The sequence below is a fragment of the Poromitra crassiceps genome (assembly GCF_964638095.1).
Source record: "Poromitra crassiceps genome assembly, chromosome: 2".
NCBI lineage: Eukaryota > Metazoa > Chordata > Actinopteri > Beryciformes > Melamphaidae > Poromitra > Poromitra crassiceps.
In genome coordinates, this window is record NC_139624.1 from 102,704,289 (window position 1) to 102,719,288 (window position 15,000).

A 15,000-nucleotide genomic window follows, 5' to 3' on the forward strand; every position below is an offset into this window, starting at 1 on the left:
TTTGTCGGCCTCTGTCCGACTTGATCTCTTCCTCCGCGTGCGTGTCTGTCTCTATTAGTCTCGGTGGACAGGCGGGTTTCTCTGAGGGCTGCACTCTGACACGGTGAGATGGGGTTAGTTTGTTCCTGCGGCGGCAGTTTGCAGCCTGGATAACAACTGCAGATATTGACAGAGAGGAGAGGGAGGACTTCAGGGGTCACCGGCAGCTGGCAGAGCTTACAGTGCTGCCCACATGAGCTGTGGGTAATGGGAAAACACACAGCTCAGCAACTCTATCTGCCCTGTCACAGAACAACCTGAGCAATGGGAACAACATATGAGGTTGTTCACCTCTTTTTATGTATGTCCAGGATTAAGGTTAGACTGATATATTGCTTTATCGATATATCTGGCCAGTATTCAAACTTGGATATGGGAGGGTAGTGCAGCGGTAGATGGCCTACCTACCAACACGAGGGTCACAGGTTCGAGCCCCCGTGTTACCTCCAGCTTGGTCGGGTGTCCATACTAGCACATTGTGCCCTTGTCTGCAGGTGGGAAGACGGATTAAGGGTATGTGTCCACTGTCCTAGTCGCTGCACTAGTGCCTCCTCTGGTCGATCTGGGGGGAATAGCATGATCCTCCCATGCGCTACGTCCTGCCGGTGAGACTCCTCGCTGTCAGATGAAAAGAGGGGCTGGCAACTGCACATGTATCGGAGGAAGCATGTGCTAGTCTACGGCTCTCCCCAGATCGGCAGAGGGGGTGGAGCAATAACCGGGTCAGCAGGGGGAATTGGCCAAGTACAATTGGGGAGAAAACGGGGGGAAATCCGAAAAGAAAAACCTAGAACTAGAGTGTCTCTTTTAATGCGTCTGGGATTGAGGTTAATCTGCACAGCATGGCCGCTGGGTACCGTTACACATAAGCACTGTGCTGTACCTAAGGGTCCCGCTTTGGGGGTTTGAAAATGTGGTCACCCTAGTTTTGCCCCGTTTCTCACCAACCGCCTGTGAAGTTCATGAGTAAAACATCTGTCAGTGAATCAGAATTGCCACAAAGCTTTATGTTATAAAGCTACAACTGACAACTGCATCATCAGATTGAACTTGGTACGTTTGAGTCACCGCATCCGTTCATAGGACTCTGCAAGAATTAAGTGTGGAAAGTCCTCTCAGCATTCTGACCCGATGATGATTCAATGAGGAAATGTCTCGCAATTCCAGGCATACCAAAAAAACTGTGAACTTTTTGCTACGTGTGTCCATCTTTGGTGTTGTTGGGAAATGCAGCCGTGTGGTGAGTGTGTGTAGATAACCCCCTCTTGCATTCTGGCCAAGTCAGTCCTAATCATCAGACAGAGCCTTTATCTGTGTTGGTGAGACTCAGCCTCTTTAGTCACATCCTGTCAGTCTCCTGTAGATAATCCAACAGTAAATCATTAGTCCTGTCTTATGATGGAGTGCTGTGTCAGCAGTTAGCTTCATGACAACAACACAGAGACCTGCTCACACGACCAAATGCAGAAATACCAGAATGAAACGTTGACATTTTACATGTCTGCAAACCAGGAATATGCCCAGTCTTTAACGTAAATTTGAAACAAAATGTCAGCATTTTACGTTTCTAAAACCCACCATCTCAATTTGAAACAATGCGGCACCGACTTTCAAATGTTAAACGCAAATAAAACAACTTTAACAACTTTGGTTATTTTTAGACAAGTTAAACAACTTGGTTAAGATTAGGATTATGGTTTGGGTTATAGGCTTAAATGACAAAAACATGAAATGTGACTTACAGTTGAGATGTAGACTTCGGAAACGCTGGGGATCGAACACGGTCCTCCTGTGTGAAAGGCAAGTATTTACGCCCTCCATCCACCCCGACCACAGTGCCCTTACTGGCCACCGCGCTATTTCACTAACAGACTCTATAACGTTGATATACACGTAGATAGAAACATGATGTGCATCATATTTCTGGTTCAGAAACGTTGATATTCTACATATCCGTGGATTGCAGAAACGTACAATGCCAACGTTTTATTCTGGCTGCAGAAATACAAGGAAATACTCTAATACTTACAAATAGATGTCAAAATACCATGAGAAATCTGCAGAAAAGACACACCATTCACACACACACACACGCACACACACTCAGACACATACACAATGGCCACCGTCTCATCTTCCACAGTAGCCCCTCTCACTATTTGGGCTAATCTTTACCATCACAGGCCCGACTGCCATTGTTGGGGTTTCCTGTACTTAATGACTGGGACACTGGGCATTGTGCTTACTGTGCTGCTGTTTCAGGCTCCATTTCCAACCCTGTTGTCTGTGCAAAGGGTTGGAGGGCTAGAGGGGCGGCTAGCCTTACCACCTGTTGTGGCAATTATTGACTGAACAAAGCACAGGGGGAGAGGGAGGTATGGTTGGGGGAGACGGTGTCTATTTCACCGGTCAGTGCTTTTGATCTTAGCAGGGAACAGTGAAGGTGTCACAGTTATGTCCAGTCAGGTGCTTGGAGATTAAAAGGTGGGTGAACTATGACCTCCAGCCTGTGATCATCGTAAGGCAAACAACCACCAGTATTAACACAAAGCATTTATATTTATGGAAGGCATTACAACTACACCAGGCAAGCTTGTTCTGTACAAATCCACCTGTCTTAGCCTAAATCAGAAAGTAGGCCTCCAACAAAGGAGAGCATACCCCAACAAATTAGGATTTCATAAATTTGCCCTATTTATCCAAATGAAATTCTGGTGTCGGCTATGAATAGATTACTGGTGGGAAATCTTGTCTGCCTATAGCAAGTGACCAATCACAAAAAACTGTCTCTTACTGCAAACCAGAGCCGTATAATACAAGAGTTCCGACATCTCCATTCACTCCAATGGACCAGTTTTTTTCCAGGAAGTAGAAAGTGGAACTCTTGAGTAAAAAAAAGCAGCACTGTCGAGTTGCAGGAGAATAGACAGTGTTGTACTTTGAAAGGGTTTTTCATCCCTTGAAATGAATCAAATTGTACATTATCAGCTTTATTTTAGCATGCAAAAGCAGCGCGAGACCCATTCCTGGCTGTTCATTGGCTAATGAGTCTCGCATTTTGGTCCTCCGCTGACGCCACTCTCTCTCTAGAGGACACTACTGCAAACTAGCCTGGTAAAACAACACATCCTGACAACGTGACCTCCCATTCTGTTTCGCTCTGCGTATCAGTCTGGACTTCCAGCTGCTCACAGACATTTCAGCGAGTAGGAGTGCTGCTTGCCTTGACAGACAACTCCTTCAGCCAATCAATCCACTTGGAAGAGCTGGTGCTTAGGGAGATGCCATTACTGTTTTGCCAGCACTAATTGGCCTGGTTATGTCATCAATTATGACGCAGTCCCCGATTGGTTATATTGTAATTTCAGGAAATCGCTGTCGGCAGCTGGAAGTCCAAACTGATAGAACGAAACAGCTGTGAGTGAGAAAACTGGACTCACCAATCATGGGGCTGAATCTCTTCAGCACCTCCAGATCCACCAAGTAAAACCTTTATTTTAGAGGAGTGTGTGGTTTAGGATGTCACATCATTTCGGGGTATTGAAGCCCTCAAAAGTCAAACAGTACTGCCATTGGCCACTTAAATTAATTTAAGTCACAAAAATGTTTGTCAGCATAAAAAGGTAAACTGAGTCAAGGTTTAATCTCCATTATAGATCCCAGTTATTTTTCAAAGGACACACCCTCACAGTGTAGGTAGGAACTATCCTGCACGATTTCTTTGAAGAGTGAAAGAGACTGAGTATAGATATTAGCCTATATATTGATTCCCACTGAGAGCGGGGGATTTCCGCGGCGGTCACCAAGGTGATTTTAGGGAGGGTAATCTCTCATAATTCAAGTCGGATGGATTCACCAGAAATCAAATCAGCTTCCCAGACTGTGAGCTGAGGAGGCAATATCCCCGTGCAATTCTTCATTGACCTACATAGCGTTTCTCCCTGACAGTTCCTTCGCTCTCTGCACCTCCCTCTCTCTCCATTGCCCTGATCTCTGGGGCTTCTCCCTCCCTCTGCAGTTGATGATGAGCAGCACAATATTCATCAACTCCGGCTCCGATCTTGTAGAAAAAAACACCATAAAACATTAACCCGAAAATACCAACAATTGGCATTTGCCAGGCGGTTGGCTCGCTGGCTTTCCGTAAATGTAATTAAGCGTCGGAGACAATCGTGAAAATGATCGCTTGATTAGGTATCGAGGATTGGATAATTGATGATGTGAAATTGGGGTGCTGCTAGGCATGCACACCCATTTCCTGTCACACATGCACATCCATTTCCTGTCACACATGCACACGTACGCGCGCGCGCGCGCACGCACGCACGCACGCACGCACGCACACACACACACACACACACACACACACACACACACACACGCACGTATTCACACAGATAGGCTGCCTCATCATTAATTCAGAAGCCATCACTCTCACCCTCGTTCTACCCCTGAGAAACTCTCGATGCTTCCCGGCAACATTATGCATATTTATTCATACATCCTCCAAATGTTTTTCCTCCCCTTTATTTTGGTTTTATTTCCTCCACCCTACCATGGTCCTCTTTCCCCCTGCCTCTGTTCGGATGAGGAATATCCCCGAAAACGTTCCAGTCTTGTTGGTCTTCCTCCATTACCATAATGTCTGTAAACTTCACAAGCGCTTTCTGCTCGCTCCTCTGCTAATTCTGTTTCACACTTAGTTTCACCCCGCCCAAAGGCCTCGGAGGAGGAACGCCGCCTGTGTTACAATTACTCCAGACCTTGATCTGACTGAGCCCCCCCCCCCCACCCACCCTTTGGAGTCAGCGGTGAGGGGATTTTTGAGTCAGGGTTCTTCTCTTTCCCATAAAGAAAGTGAACGCAAGAGAGAGCCGCCACTCGCTTCTGCTTCTGTTTGCCTCTCTCTCTCTCTCTCTCTCTCATCCTCTCTCTTCTTCAACCCTATCTTCCCCATGCTTCCACCTTCTGTCTCTCTCACAATACACACACACAGCAAAACACACACACACACACACACACAGCAAAACATACACACACACATACACACACACAGCAAAACATACACACACACACACACACACACACACACACACACACACGTACATACATTCCACATTCCTCCAAACAAACAAAAAGCCCGGGATTACGACACATTTGCCTGAGTTTGAAGGTGTGCCATTGTGCCAGCAAGTCTGTTCATGGGTGTGTGAAACATTCTTAGGCCGATAATTATCAACAGCTGCCAACAGTGTGAAAGGAGTACAGCCGCCTCTTTACGGTGTAATCGGAGCTATACAGCCCCCAGTCGCATGCACAATAACGCCTCTGCCTGTAGGAACCCTGATCGCTCGCTGTCTTTTACTGCGGCCTTCCTGCACGGGAAACTGAACTCACTATGATTAGTAGGTAACAAGGTCTTTTAAAAGGTTCATCTAATCCACTTGGTAATGCAGTGGAACGGGGAACATGCATTGAAATGTTCCTGCTGCTTGAGGAAATGACATATCCGTCATCTCGCATTGAATTTAGAGGAAGAGCTATGTACCACAGCCATGCCCCTGATGCACTCAGTGGCAGTCAAAATATTCTCTGTTTTTGCATGGGGAAATGGTGCCAAGATGGATATATGGTGCAGCGTATATCAAAGGTTTGGGGGTTATCCCATAAATCCCAGGGATCCAATGGCCCATATGACAGCAGTAAGGAGGGCCCGGCATCTGACGGGCTCAGTATTGCATATGTTGGTTGATATGACATCAGGACTGGCGTCCTGAACCCAGTCATTTGGGGCAACAAGGCTGAAAATATCAGCCCTTAGTGCAGCTGCAAATATCAGCCCTTTTTCACTGACTAACTCCCAATTGACCAAAGTGGCGCCGTATGTATGGCAGCCTTTTGCACTGTGGTGTTTGCTGGTAATCCTGTACATATTACAACAAATGTATATGTATTGTATAATATTGAAGTGTGCCTTTATTACTTCTCAAACTAGTAATAATGTGAATAATCTGAGTGTATTTCATTTTAAATGCATTGTCCAATGCTGGCGCCGTTCTATGGCGACACGGTTTTGCTCTCCGACTCTGAGAGCGAACCAAGCAGAATTTCACACGTGATACTTGTACCATGGAGTGACAATACATCTATCTATCTATCTATCTATCTATCTATCTATCTATCTATCTATCTATCTATCTATCTATCTATCTATCTATCTATCTAATTCCTGAAATTCCAATTGAGTTCCAATTCTGTTTCTTGTAGACTTTTTTCAAATTCCAATAGGAATTGATTAGTTCATTGATGAATTGAACCCAACCCTGCTTGAAAACCCCAACGACATACCCACCTCCTAAGTTTGGACACCTTTAGGTGCTGGCGGTAGCACACAGAATAGATCGGTCATATCACTGATAATGTCTCTGAAGACTAGTTTTGTCTATGGAGTGTTCAAAGTGACTTCATGCTTTAACCTGTGCATTTCACTCTGACTGCTTCTGTCTGCTGAATAAAGGGCATGGCTAATGAAATCAAGCCGACTGCTCACAAGAGACATAAGATGTCCGCTTTTGTAGCGGGGCTAATTATTCGTCAGGACTGTATTAAAGATTAGTGTGGATATACAAAGGAGCAAATCCTTTAAATGGCTCTTTCTTTGTTCCCCCCTCATTTTAGATATGGCGGCAGGCAGGCAGGCACCCTGTGAAATGACTCCAAGCCATTGTTCCTGCGTTATCCTGAAGACATGCAAGGCTAGTTAGTGCTGCCTTTGATAGAGATGCCCAGCTCCACTTTAACATATGTGTTATCAGCACAGCAGAGAATTACTAGCTGGAATGGGAATAAAGCTTCTCTCTCTCTCTCTCTCTCTCTCTCTCTCTCTCTCTCTCCCCCTCCCTCTCTCTCTCTTCCTCTCTCCCTCTCTCCCCCTCCCTCTTCCTCTCTCCCTCTCTCTCCCCCTCTCCCTAAATGCAGGGATTGCTGGCTTATCTTGTTCTATTGTGGCACAAAAATGTTTCAAAACGGAGACATCTCAATGTGCATAAAGCATGTCAGCTTCCTGAACTGACATGATGCAGTGCTGCTCGTGTGCTCCACAGTGCAACACAATTATGGTTCAGTAGTTCTTTTAAGAACAGGGAAGACTGTGTGTGATTTACAGTACAATAATGTAACATGTATGGGAATTATTATTATTGAATTACTACTGCTATATCACTACTGCTGCTGCTACTATGAATAGCCTACTACTAATATAATATTATTAAAAATAAATAAAATACTGCTAATAGCATTTGTGCTGCCAGCGCATTCTGCCAAGAGAGGACTGAGTGACTATACTGATAAAGCCTGCAAAAAACTTTGTATCAGTGCACTTTTCCTGAACTCATGACATGATCTCAACTGCTTCAGGGTGAGCTTACAGTAAGAAGCAACGGATGGCTCTGTCTCAGTTGCTCACTGGCTCTGATGCCCCCTACAGGACAGAAGGCTCCTATAGGGATCTGCAGTTTCAACCCCTGGGTACTGCACGCAAGTGAACAAAAAGAGTCAGAAAACTCCAATGGTTCCAAAAGTAGATTTGAGGACTTCCAGCCCCAGTAAAATGATGAAGTTCAATTTGATTTGACTATTTGCACAATGAAAGAATGTCTCAAGGTCAGCTGTATTCATGATAGGTTTCAATGCCTCCACTTCTCCACCTGCAGTGCAGACAAATATCGGTCATATTGAACAACAAACGTCTTCTCTTCTTTTTCTTTTTTGTATCATTGTAATGGAAAGCAGAGATCAAGCAGAAAAGGCCACACAAGCTATCTGGAAGTCATATATAGAAAAAAACAAACCCAATCACATTCACATCAGAACAGCACCAGTGGTCCCTCTAAAAGCGGACCCAATAATAATGACATGCTATCAGTTGTCATGCATTGCTTCACATGCTAGATATGTAGTCCATGGTGGCAAATAATATTACATGCAGCGACTTTGACATAGGCTGCCTGAGGGTTCAGTGAATGGACACCATTGATTGATGTCAACCGTCAAAGGCAGGGCAACTATAATGCCTTTGATGGCTGGATTATTCAGTTCAAAATGATGCTGTCACTCAATAGTCTGTGTGTGTCGTTCAGGCTGTGTTAACACCGGATAGAGATATACATGTGAAAAACACAGCTACTTTGCACATGGGAGCAAGACGGTGCATTCAGTGACGGCCCCCCAGAGTCTCCTGTGCTTATCACTATAATATGCACATGATATTCCTGTATGGGAATTGTGTCTGCACTGCGGTGCTCAACAGTGAGTTCATAGTGACCTTATCAGACTTGATGGTATTATTTTATGTCCTGTGATATCACTTTAATACTTCTATATTCATACGGGGGCTTACTGTGATGTTTGTGTACGGCCTATATCCTTATAAAAAATCATAGTTGCTTTTTCATAAGGGCATGAAGGGGAGAATCATCCTGTGGGGAATGATCCAACATAACGAATGGATCTGATTCCAGATGGCTATAGGGCTGACTGAGCAATATCAATAATATAGCCTATCAATATTGTGATATGAGACTAGATAAGGTCTTAGATTTTGGATATCGTAATATCGCGATATGGCATAACATAGGCCAAAGTGTTGTCTTTCATGGTTTTAAAGGCTGCATTACAGTAACGCGATTTTGCTGTTCTATTATTTGCCTTTACCCCTTAGTCATTAGGCTATATCCACATTACTGATTATTTATCCAAAATCTCATTGTGTAGGCCTAGAGGCTACATATTTTGTGAAAGCACAAAGAGTCATCGATATCGATATCGAGGTAGCCTATTTGTTCAAAATATTGTGATTGGCCATTTGATTGTGTCACTCTACAGGCATGTAATGTGGCTTTTCTGATGCCTCCAATGATATCTGATGGCGCATGCAGCTGGGTCAAATCTGCATCTCGAATACACCCCCTCCTCCTCGTCCTGTCCTCTCTCTCTCTCTCCCTCCCTTTCTCTCCCTCTATCTCTCTCACACACACGCACACATGCACGCACGCACGCACGCACACACGCACACACACACACACACACACACACACACACACACACACACACACACACACACACACACACGCACACACACACACACACACACACACACACACACACACTCGTAAAGGGGCGTGTGGGACTGATAGTGACTCGAGCCCTCTGCATTTCCATCACCGGAGGAACGGAGAGCGGTGGCGCGCGGAGACACGAGTCGAGACGGAATAAACTTGATAGGACTTTTGTTTCTCTAATTTATTATTTTCTCTCCGCTTCGACCCTTTCGGGACTGTCTATTGTGTCTCAAGCTATTTCGATAAAGCCCGGATCGCACCGGTGACAGCGCTGAGTGACAGAGAAGGAGACGGAGAGAAGCAGAAAGATCAGCGGGGAGGAGAGCGCTCTGTACGCGGAGAGGAGAGCGAGTATTTGGGCATCGGCGGTGCGCCTTTGCGCGGTGAAGGAACCTGGACCGGACTGGACTGTGCAGTGAAAACAAGCGTTTTTGCGACATCACCTTGGGATTGATTTGGTATCGGGGGGGGGGCTGTGGAGCAGATCTAGTGGACATTTTCAACAGAATACGGGATATCGGATCGTAGCCTACACTCCACGCATGTTGGAAGTGGAGAGAGGAGGGCTCGCTGGATACCCACGGGTTTGTGAGTCCTAAAGACGCAGGTGATTGCACATTTTTTTCTTAATATTTGCGTGGCTTTGAAATAAATATCGCTGCGCGCATTGAGAACTGATGGTGATATTATAGAAACATTTCATTTTTCCGTTATTTTTTTCATAATTTCCCTTATGATTTTAGTTAGCCTAGAGTTGACTGGCATTTCCCCCGTATTTTTTTTTATGTCTTTGTTTGAATGTAGCCAAATCCAAACATCCACATTTCCATAATATTATTTCATGATCTGTTATCATGCCCTGTAACGCACATTAGCTATGTGGAGAGATTGACGCATGCTGCATAATACTGTAGTTAGGCTCCGCTATACACATTTCGGTGTCTCCGTCGCTTTTTGTGCCGTGACCCAGCGTAAGGGCAGCCTGATTAAACGACTCTACTATGATTTGCGCTTTCATTGATTTCCCTCTAATTCTTAAAGTGGCATGTTAACGGTTCCGCTGTTGTGGGGCAAGCTTTAATCGGAACATCTGAGTAGCTGCTGATGCATAAACGAAATAAAGCCACGCGGACTATACCCTATTTATGAATAGGGGGGGGATTAATTTATCATGTGTAAAACACTAGAGCAGCAATTTGACCTATATAGGCTAGAATCTAATAAAGCAATGTAATTGCAGCGACTGAGCTGTGCAGTTTGGATGCTTATTAGGCTGAAAAATCAAGCTTTTGAGGGACAGGTGGGTTGGTAGTTTCAGATGGAGGTAGGCTAGAAGAGAAGCCTACCAGCGGAGATGCTGCCCTGCTCTTGTTGATTATGTAGCTCAGTGTGTCACACATAATGACCAGTCTTAGTAGAGGCGGAGTGGGACGTACGGAGGAGGAAAAAACCCATAATATTCCTACAGGAACTGAGTGCCTGTGGTAGGCTACTGGTGACATACTTTATGTAGGCTACTATTTTTAAATCTCCTGATTTGGTATGATATTATCTCCTATAATTTTTTAAAATGTGGACTTTTGTTTTGTAGTTGTACAAACATTGCAATTACAATTTCCAGTTATGTTTAGTAAGAGGAGAGAGAGGCGGAGGGAGGGGGGTGATTGTGAATGAGAGAGCGAGAGAGAGAGAGAGAGAGAGAGAGAGAGAGAGAGAGAGAGAGAGAGAGAGAGAGAGAGAGAGAGAGAGAGAGAGAGAGAGAGAGAGTCTTTTCACTTAACGGACTGCCGGTGACCGGCGCTCGACTCGTGCGTGCAGCTCCGCTTTACATGCTTTATGTAAAGACAACAGAGGGGCTTTTCCCACATAGGTTGGCTATTTGTAATCAAGCCAATCAGATCAGCCCCTCTGAGTTTCCACTGTGGGCCTATAGAAGCAAAGTGGGCACAGTTTGGGGAGGGGGTTTATCCCTGCCTTTATAGTCCTGTGTGTTAGTATTAGCCACCGCGTGTCTTGTCAGATTTGGGAACGTCCAGAGCGCAGGGCATTTCCAACCTGCTTACCTCTCCGCCTGTTTTATCCCTACAGCCACGGATTACCTCCCGCCTGGGCGTCGTTTGACGGAGTAGGGGACGCGAAAGGGAGTGGCTTTTGTTCCTTGATTTCTCTTTTCATTTTCTTTTTCTTTTTTTGTTTATTTTTTCTGCTTTTTTGCTTCTTTTTTGTCTCGCTTGGACTTCTTTGGAGAGGATATGGCACCTTCTGCTCTGGAGAGAGAAGCGCACCCGGCAGAGGAGAAAGGAAACAGGAGCTGAATGACAGGATGCCAGCGACTTGAGACCGCACTCAGATCAGCTCCAACTGCCTTCAAACAAACACTTCTGCTTTATTTTGCCGACTGAGGGGGAGAGACGAGGAAGAATACTGCCCAGAAAGCTTTTTGAGGAGTTTTATTTCGTTTTTTATATGCGTAATTTTATTTTTTTGGAGACAAAACAAGGATGCATTGTGGATTAGTTCTTATCCTGTTCATGGGAATCCTCTTATTGGCCAGAGCTTTCAAAAACGGTAAGTGTGACATCTGATATGTTGACTCTGGAAGGCTACTAATCCCAATATTTTTCTGAAAGATTAGTCTCTCTAATCTGTGCTGATCTTTTGCTAAACTCACATTCTCCTGCCTATATTCTGCCAACCCCTCTTTATATTCTCCTATAGCCAAGTATAGGCTAATACATCATTATAATGGCTGTGGAACTGAATAGTGATTTTATCCTGACCTTATTTTATGGCATGTTTTAATTTCATATATCACTAGGCTAATAATATTCCTATAGACTAATATTCCGATCTGGCACATAGTGAATTTACGACCTTAACGTACTTCATTATTTGTTATGTGCTATGACAATAATATTCCTAATATATTTGTAGTGACTTAGCTTTCCTGTGAGACTTGGAGCCTATAGTATTCTTCTTAAAAGTATTATTGTGGGATTATAGTCATTTTCCATGAGCGGAGGAGTTTGGTAGGCATTACAAGCCTAATAAAACTGTTCGGCATGCTTGTGCATTATGGAGTTCATAAAGTGTGGAAAATGCTTGACTCAAAAATAGACTATTGTCTATTTTTGAGTGCTGTAAGGAGAACATAGGGAAGTCCCATATGGGACTTCCCTATATGTTCTCTTTTTCGCATATCATCAGTTTCATTTCTATATGAGCTCAACCAACTTATTCCATATACAAAAAGTAACCTCCATATAATCAATAACCCACATTTAATTGAATTTCAAGTAGTTTGTGTATAGGTTCAGACCAGCAGATAGTAAAGCCTTTAATCAATCAATCAATCAATCAATCAATCATGAATAGGCCGCATATGAAGATAAATGTAATTTCAAAAACAGTGGTCTGCTTCAGAAAAAACAAGAAAAACACGTTGCGTTTTCTTATTTTTTGAAGTTGTACATTGTATTGTAAACCTGTGCAGGTTACCTGTGTACCAACACTTCTGCATTAAACCTGTGCAGGTTACCTGTGTACCAACACTTCTGCATTAAAGTTTTCTCTAAAAATAAACTAAGAAGCTCCTTTTTCCACTGTTGATCACTATTTTGACTTTGAGCTTGCTTGCTTCCACTTTTTCTGTTCCTGCTTCAGAAAAATAAAGAGGAATTCCTATTAATTATGTAATGCATAGCTATAGGGAAGTTTCAGAAACAGACTCAACCTTGTATCGATACTTGCATGGCCTCCGCAAACAATAAACGTATTACTCTAGTTCAAGTTTATTAATCGTGAATATATCTCAAACAGGCAATTGAAAGCGTCTTCTTACTTTATTCTCACATGAGGCAGCAGCTACATTCTTCTCATTAAGATAACTTAAATATATCTTATCTCACAATTGCCTTACTCATTAATTCATAAGCTCAAATGCTGGATTATGCTTTGTTCTATTCTATTCTATTCTATTCTATTCTATTCTATTCTATTCAGCTACCTATTTGCTCATTATTACTTACTAACATTAAACACACTAACAAAGTTAACTCTGTGAAGTGGTAGGGATATTACTGACATTGTAATCCCTAAATCATGAGAATAATATAGGCCTAAGAATGATAGATAGATAGATAGATAGATAGATAGATAGATAGATAGATAGATAGATAGAGATCGATCAATCGATCGATCTCCAGGGAAAGGTTCAATTCCATAGAATGAAGTCAAATTGATTGAATTTCAATACTTGAGCAGGGGCAAAATAGTAGCTCACAATGGGTATGAAGGTAGTCTAGTGTTATAGGAGACTATCCTGCCATCTGAAGGTGCCAGCTTCAAACCCAGCAGCAGCCATGTGTCAAAGTGTCCTGGAGCAAGGCAGTGATTCCTAAATTCTTCCCTCTGTCTACGCCGCTTTAGATAAGAAAAGTGTTTTTTTTCTTTATGTTCTGAAAGCAGCTTCTCACTCCCCTCTACAGATAAATGTGGAGACAACATCAGAATCTCAAACGCCAACTACCTCACCTCGCCCGGCTACCCGGCGTCTTATCTCCCCTCTCAGAGATGCGTGTGGGTGATAACGGCGCCTGGTCCTCACCAGAGGATCCTCATCAACTTCAATCCACATTTTGATCTGGAGGACCGGGAGTGCAAGTGAGTAAAGACTTACTAATCTTTTCCATAACCAGCAGATACGCTTTCAGCTCCATAGACTCCCCAGTCGATAAGATCCTGTCCCGGATCTGAGGAGAAGTTCGTGAAACCTCTGATCTGATTAAAATACCCATTCATTGTCTCATTCTAATGTTGAGTGAAAGAAATAAGAGTAATAGTGATATTTAACTATTTGAGACTCCATAAAACCCTTTCAAGGACCCCTAGTGGGCCCCCGAACCCCACTTTGGGAACCACTGGAGTACTATGAGAAGCCTTGTAGAACTCCAATCCACATTTTGTGCTTTGCATTCAACTGTAAACACACAGTCTATTTATGTGCAAGTATTAAGTGTGTGTGTGTGTGTGTGTGTGTGTGTGTGTGTGTGTGTGTGTGTGTGTGTGTGTGTGTGTGTGTGTGTGTGTGTATGTAAATATTTCATGTGTGTGATTCTCATGCCTCTCCTCCCCTCATGCATATTGCACATGAAACTGCGCCATCTAGTGTCTGCAGATCTGCTGAAGCTGTGTTAATGCATTTCTGCTCTGCCGCGACATATGGCAATAGGCATGTATTGCCCTGGACCGCTTGGTTTTGGAATGTCTCGGCGCCTCGTCGTTGTGGAATGAAATCACTGGGGTTTAACATTGATTTGAATTGCTTGTGCAGCAGGCTTTGACAGAGGGCCATGGGGCTAGAAACTGCACCGGAGCCCATTGACTGTGGCTGCAGAAAATGTCCATCTTAATAAGCCATTTAGTTTCCATTCATTCCTCAAATCCCATTGTTCTGAAAACAACTGACAAATTCTGCCAGTGGAGTTATCTAACCGTTAGATAACTCCACTGGTTTCCAATGTAAGGTTCTTTCTAGAATAATCAGTGTATTTCAAGGTGTATCTCTCCACTAGTCTCAATATTGATTCAATAAAGGTCTTGAATCAGTGTATTTCAAGGTGTATCTCTCCACTGGTCTCAATATTGATTCAATAAAGGTCTTGAGACAAGTTGATTTGCATTGGAAACAAGTGACGTCTCACCCCACTGGGCAGATTTCTTCACTTATTTCAAGCAAAGTGAGACCCAAAACCAGGATCAAGTGACTGATTAAGATGGATGACTTAGTGTTTCCTCTCTCTCCACCAGCCAGGCAGTGGGTTAGTTACCGATCCCTATTTGA

The 15,000-nt window shown here is 43.7% G+C and overlaps 1 protein-coding gene across 2 annotated transcripts in view; it reads left to right on the top strand.

Moving 5' to 3' along the window:
• Window positions 1-11,308: 11,308 nt before the first annotated feature.
• The window catches only part of LOC310772429 (neuropilin-1a), a 78,342-nt gene continuing 74,650 nt past the window's right edge, over window positions 11,309-15,000 (top strand). For both annotated transcript variants that reach the window (XM_083632242.1, XM_083632243.1), the window contains exons 1-2: window positions 11,309-11,726; window positions 13,646-13,820. In XM_083632242.1, coding sequence (XP_083488368.1) covers window positions 11,660-11,726; window positions 13,646-13,820 — 242 coding nt within the window. In that variant the 5' untranslated portion in view covers window positions 11,309-11,659. The remainder of the gene's footprint in view (window positions 11,727-13,645; window positions 13,821-15,000) is intronic.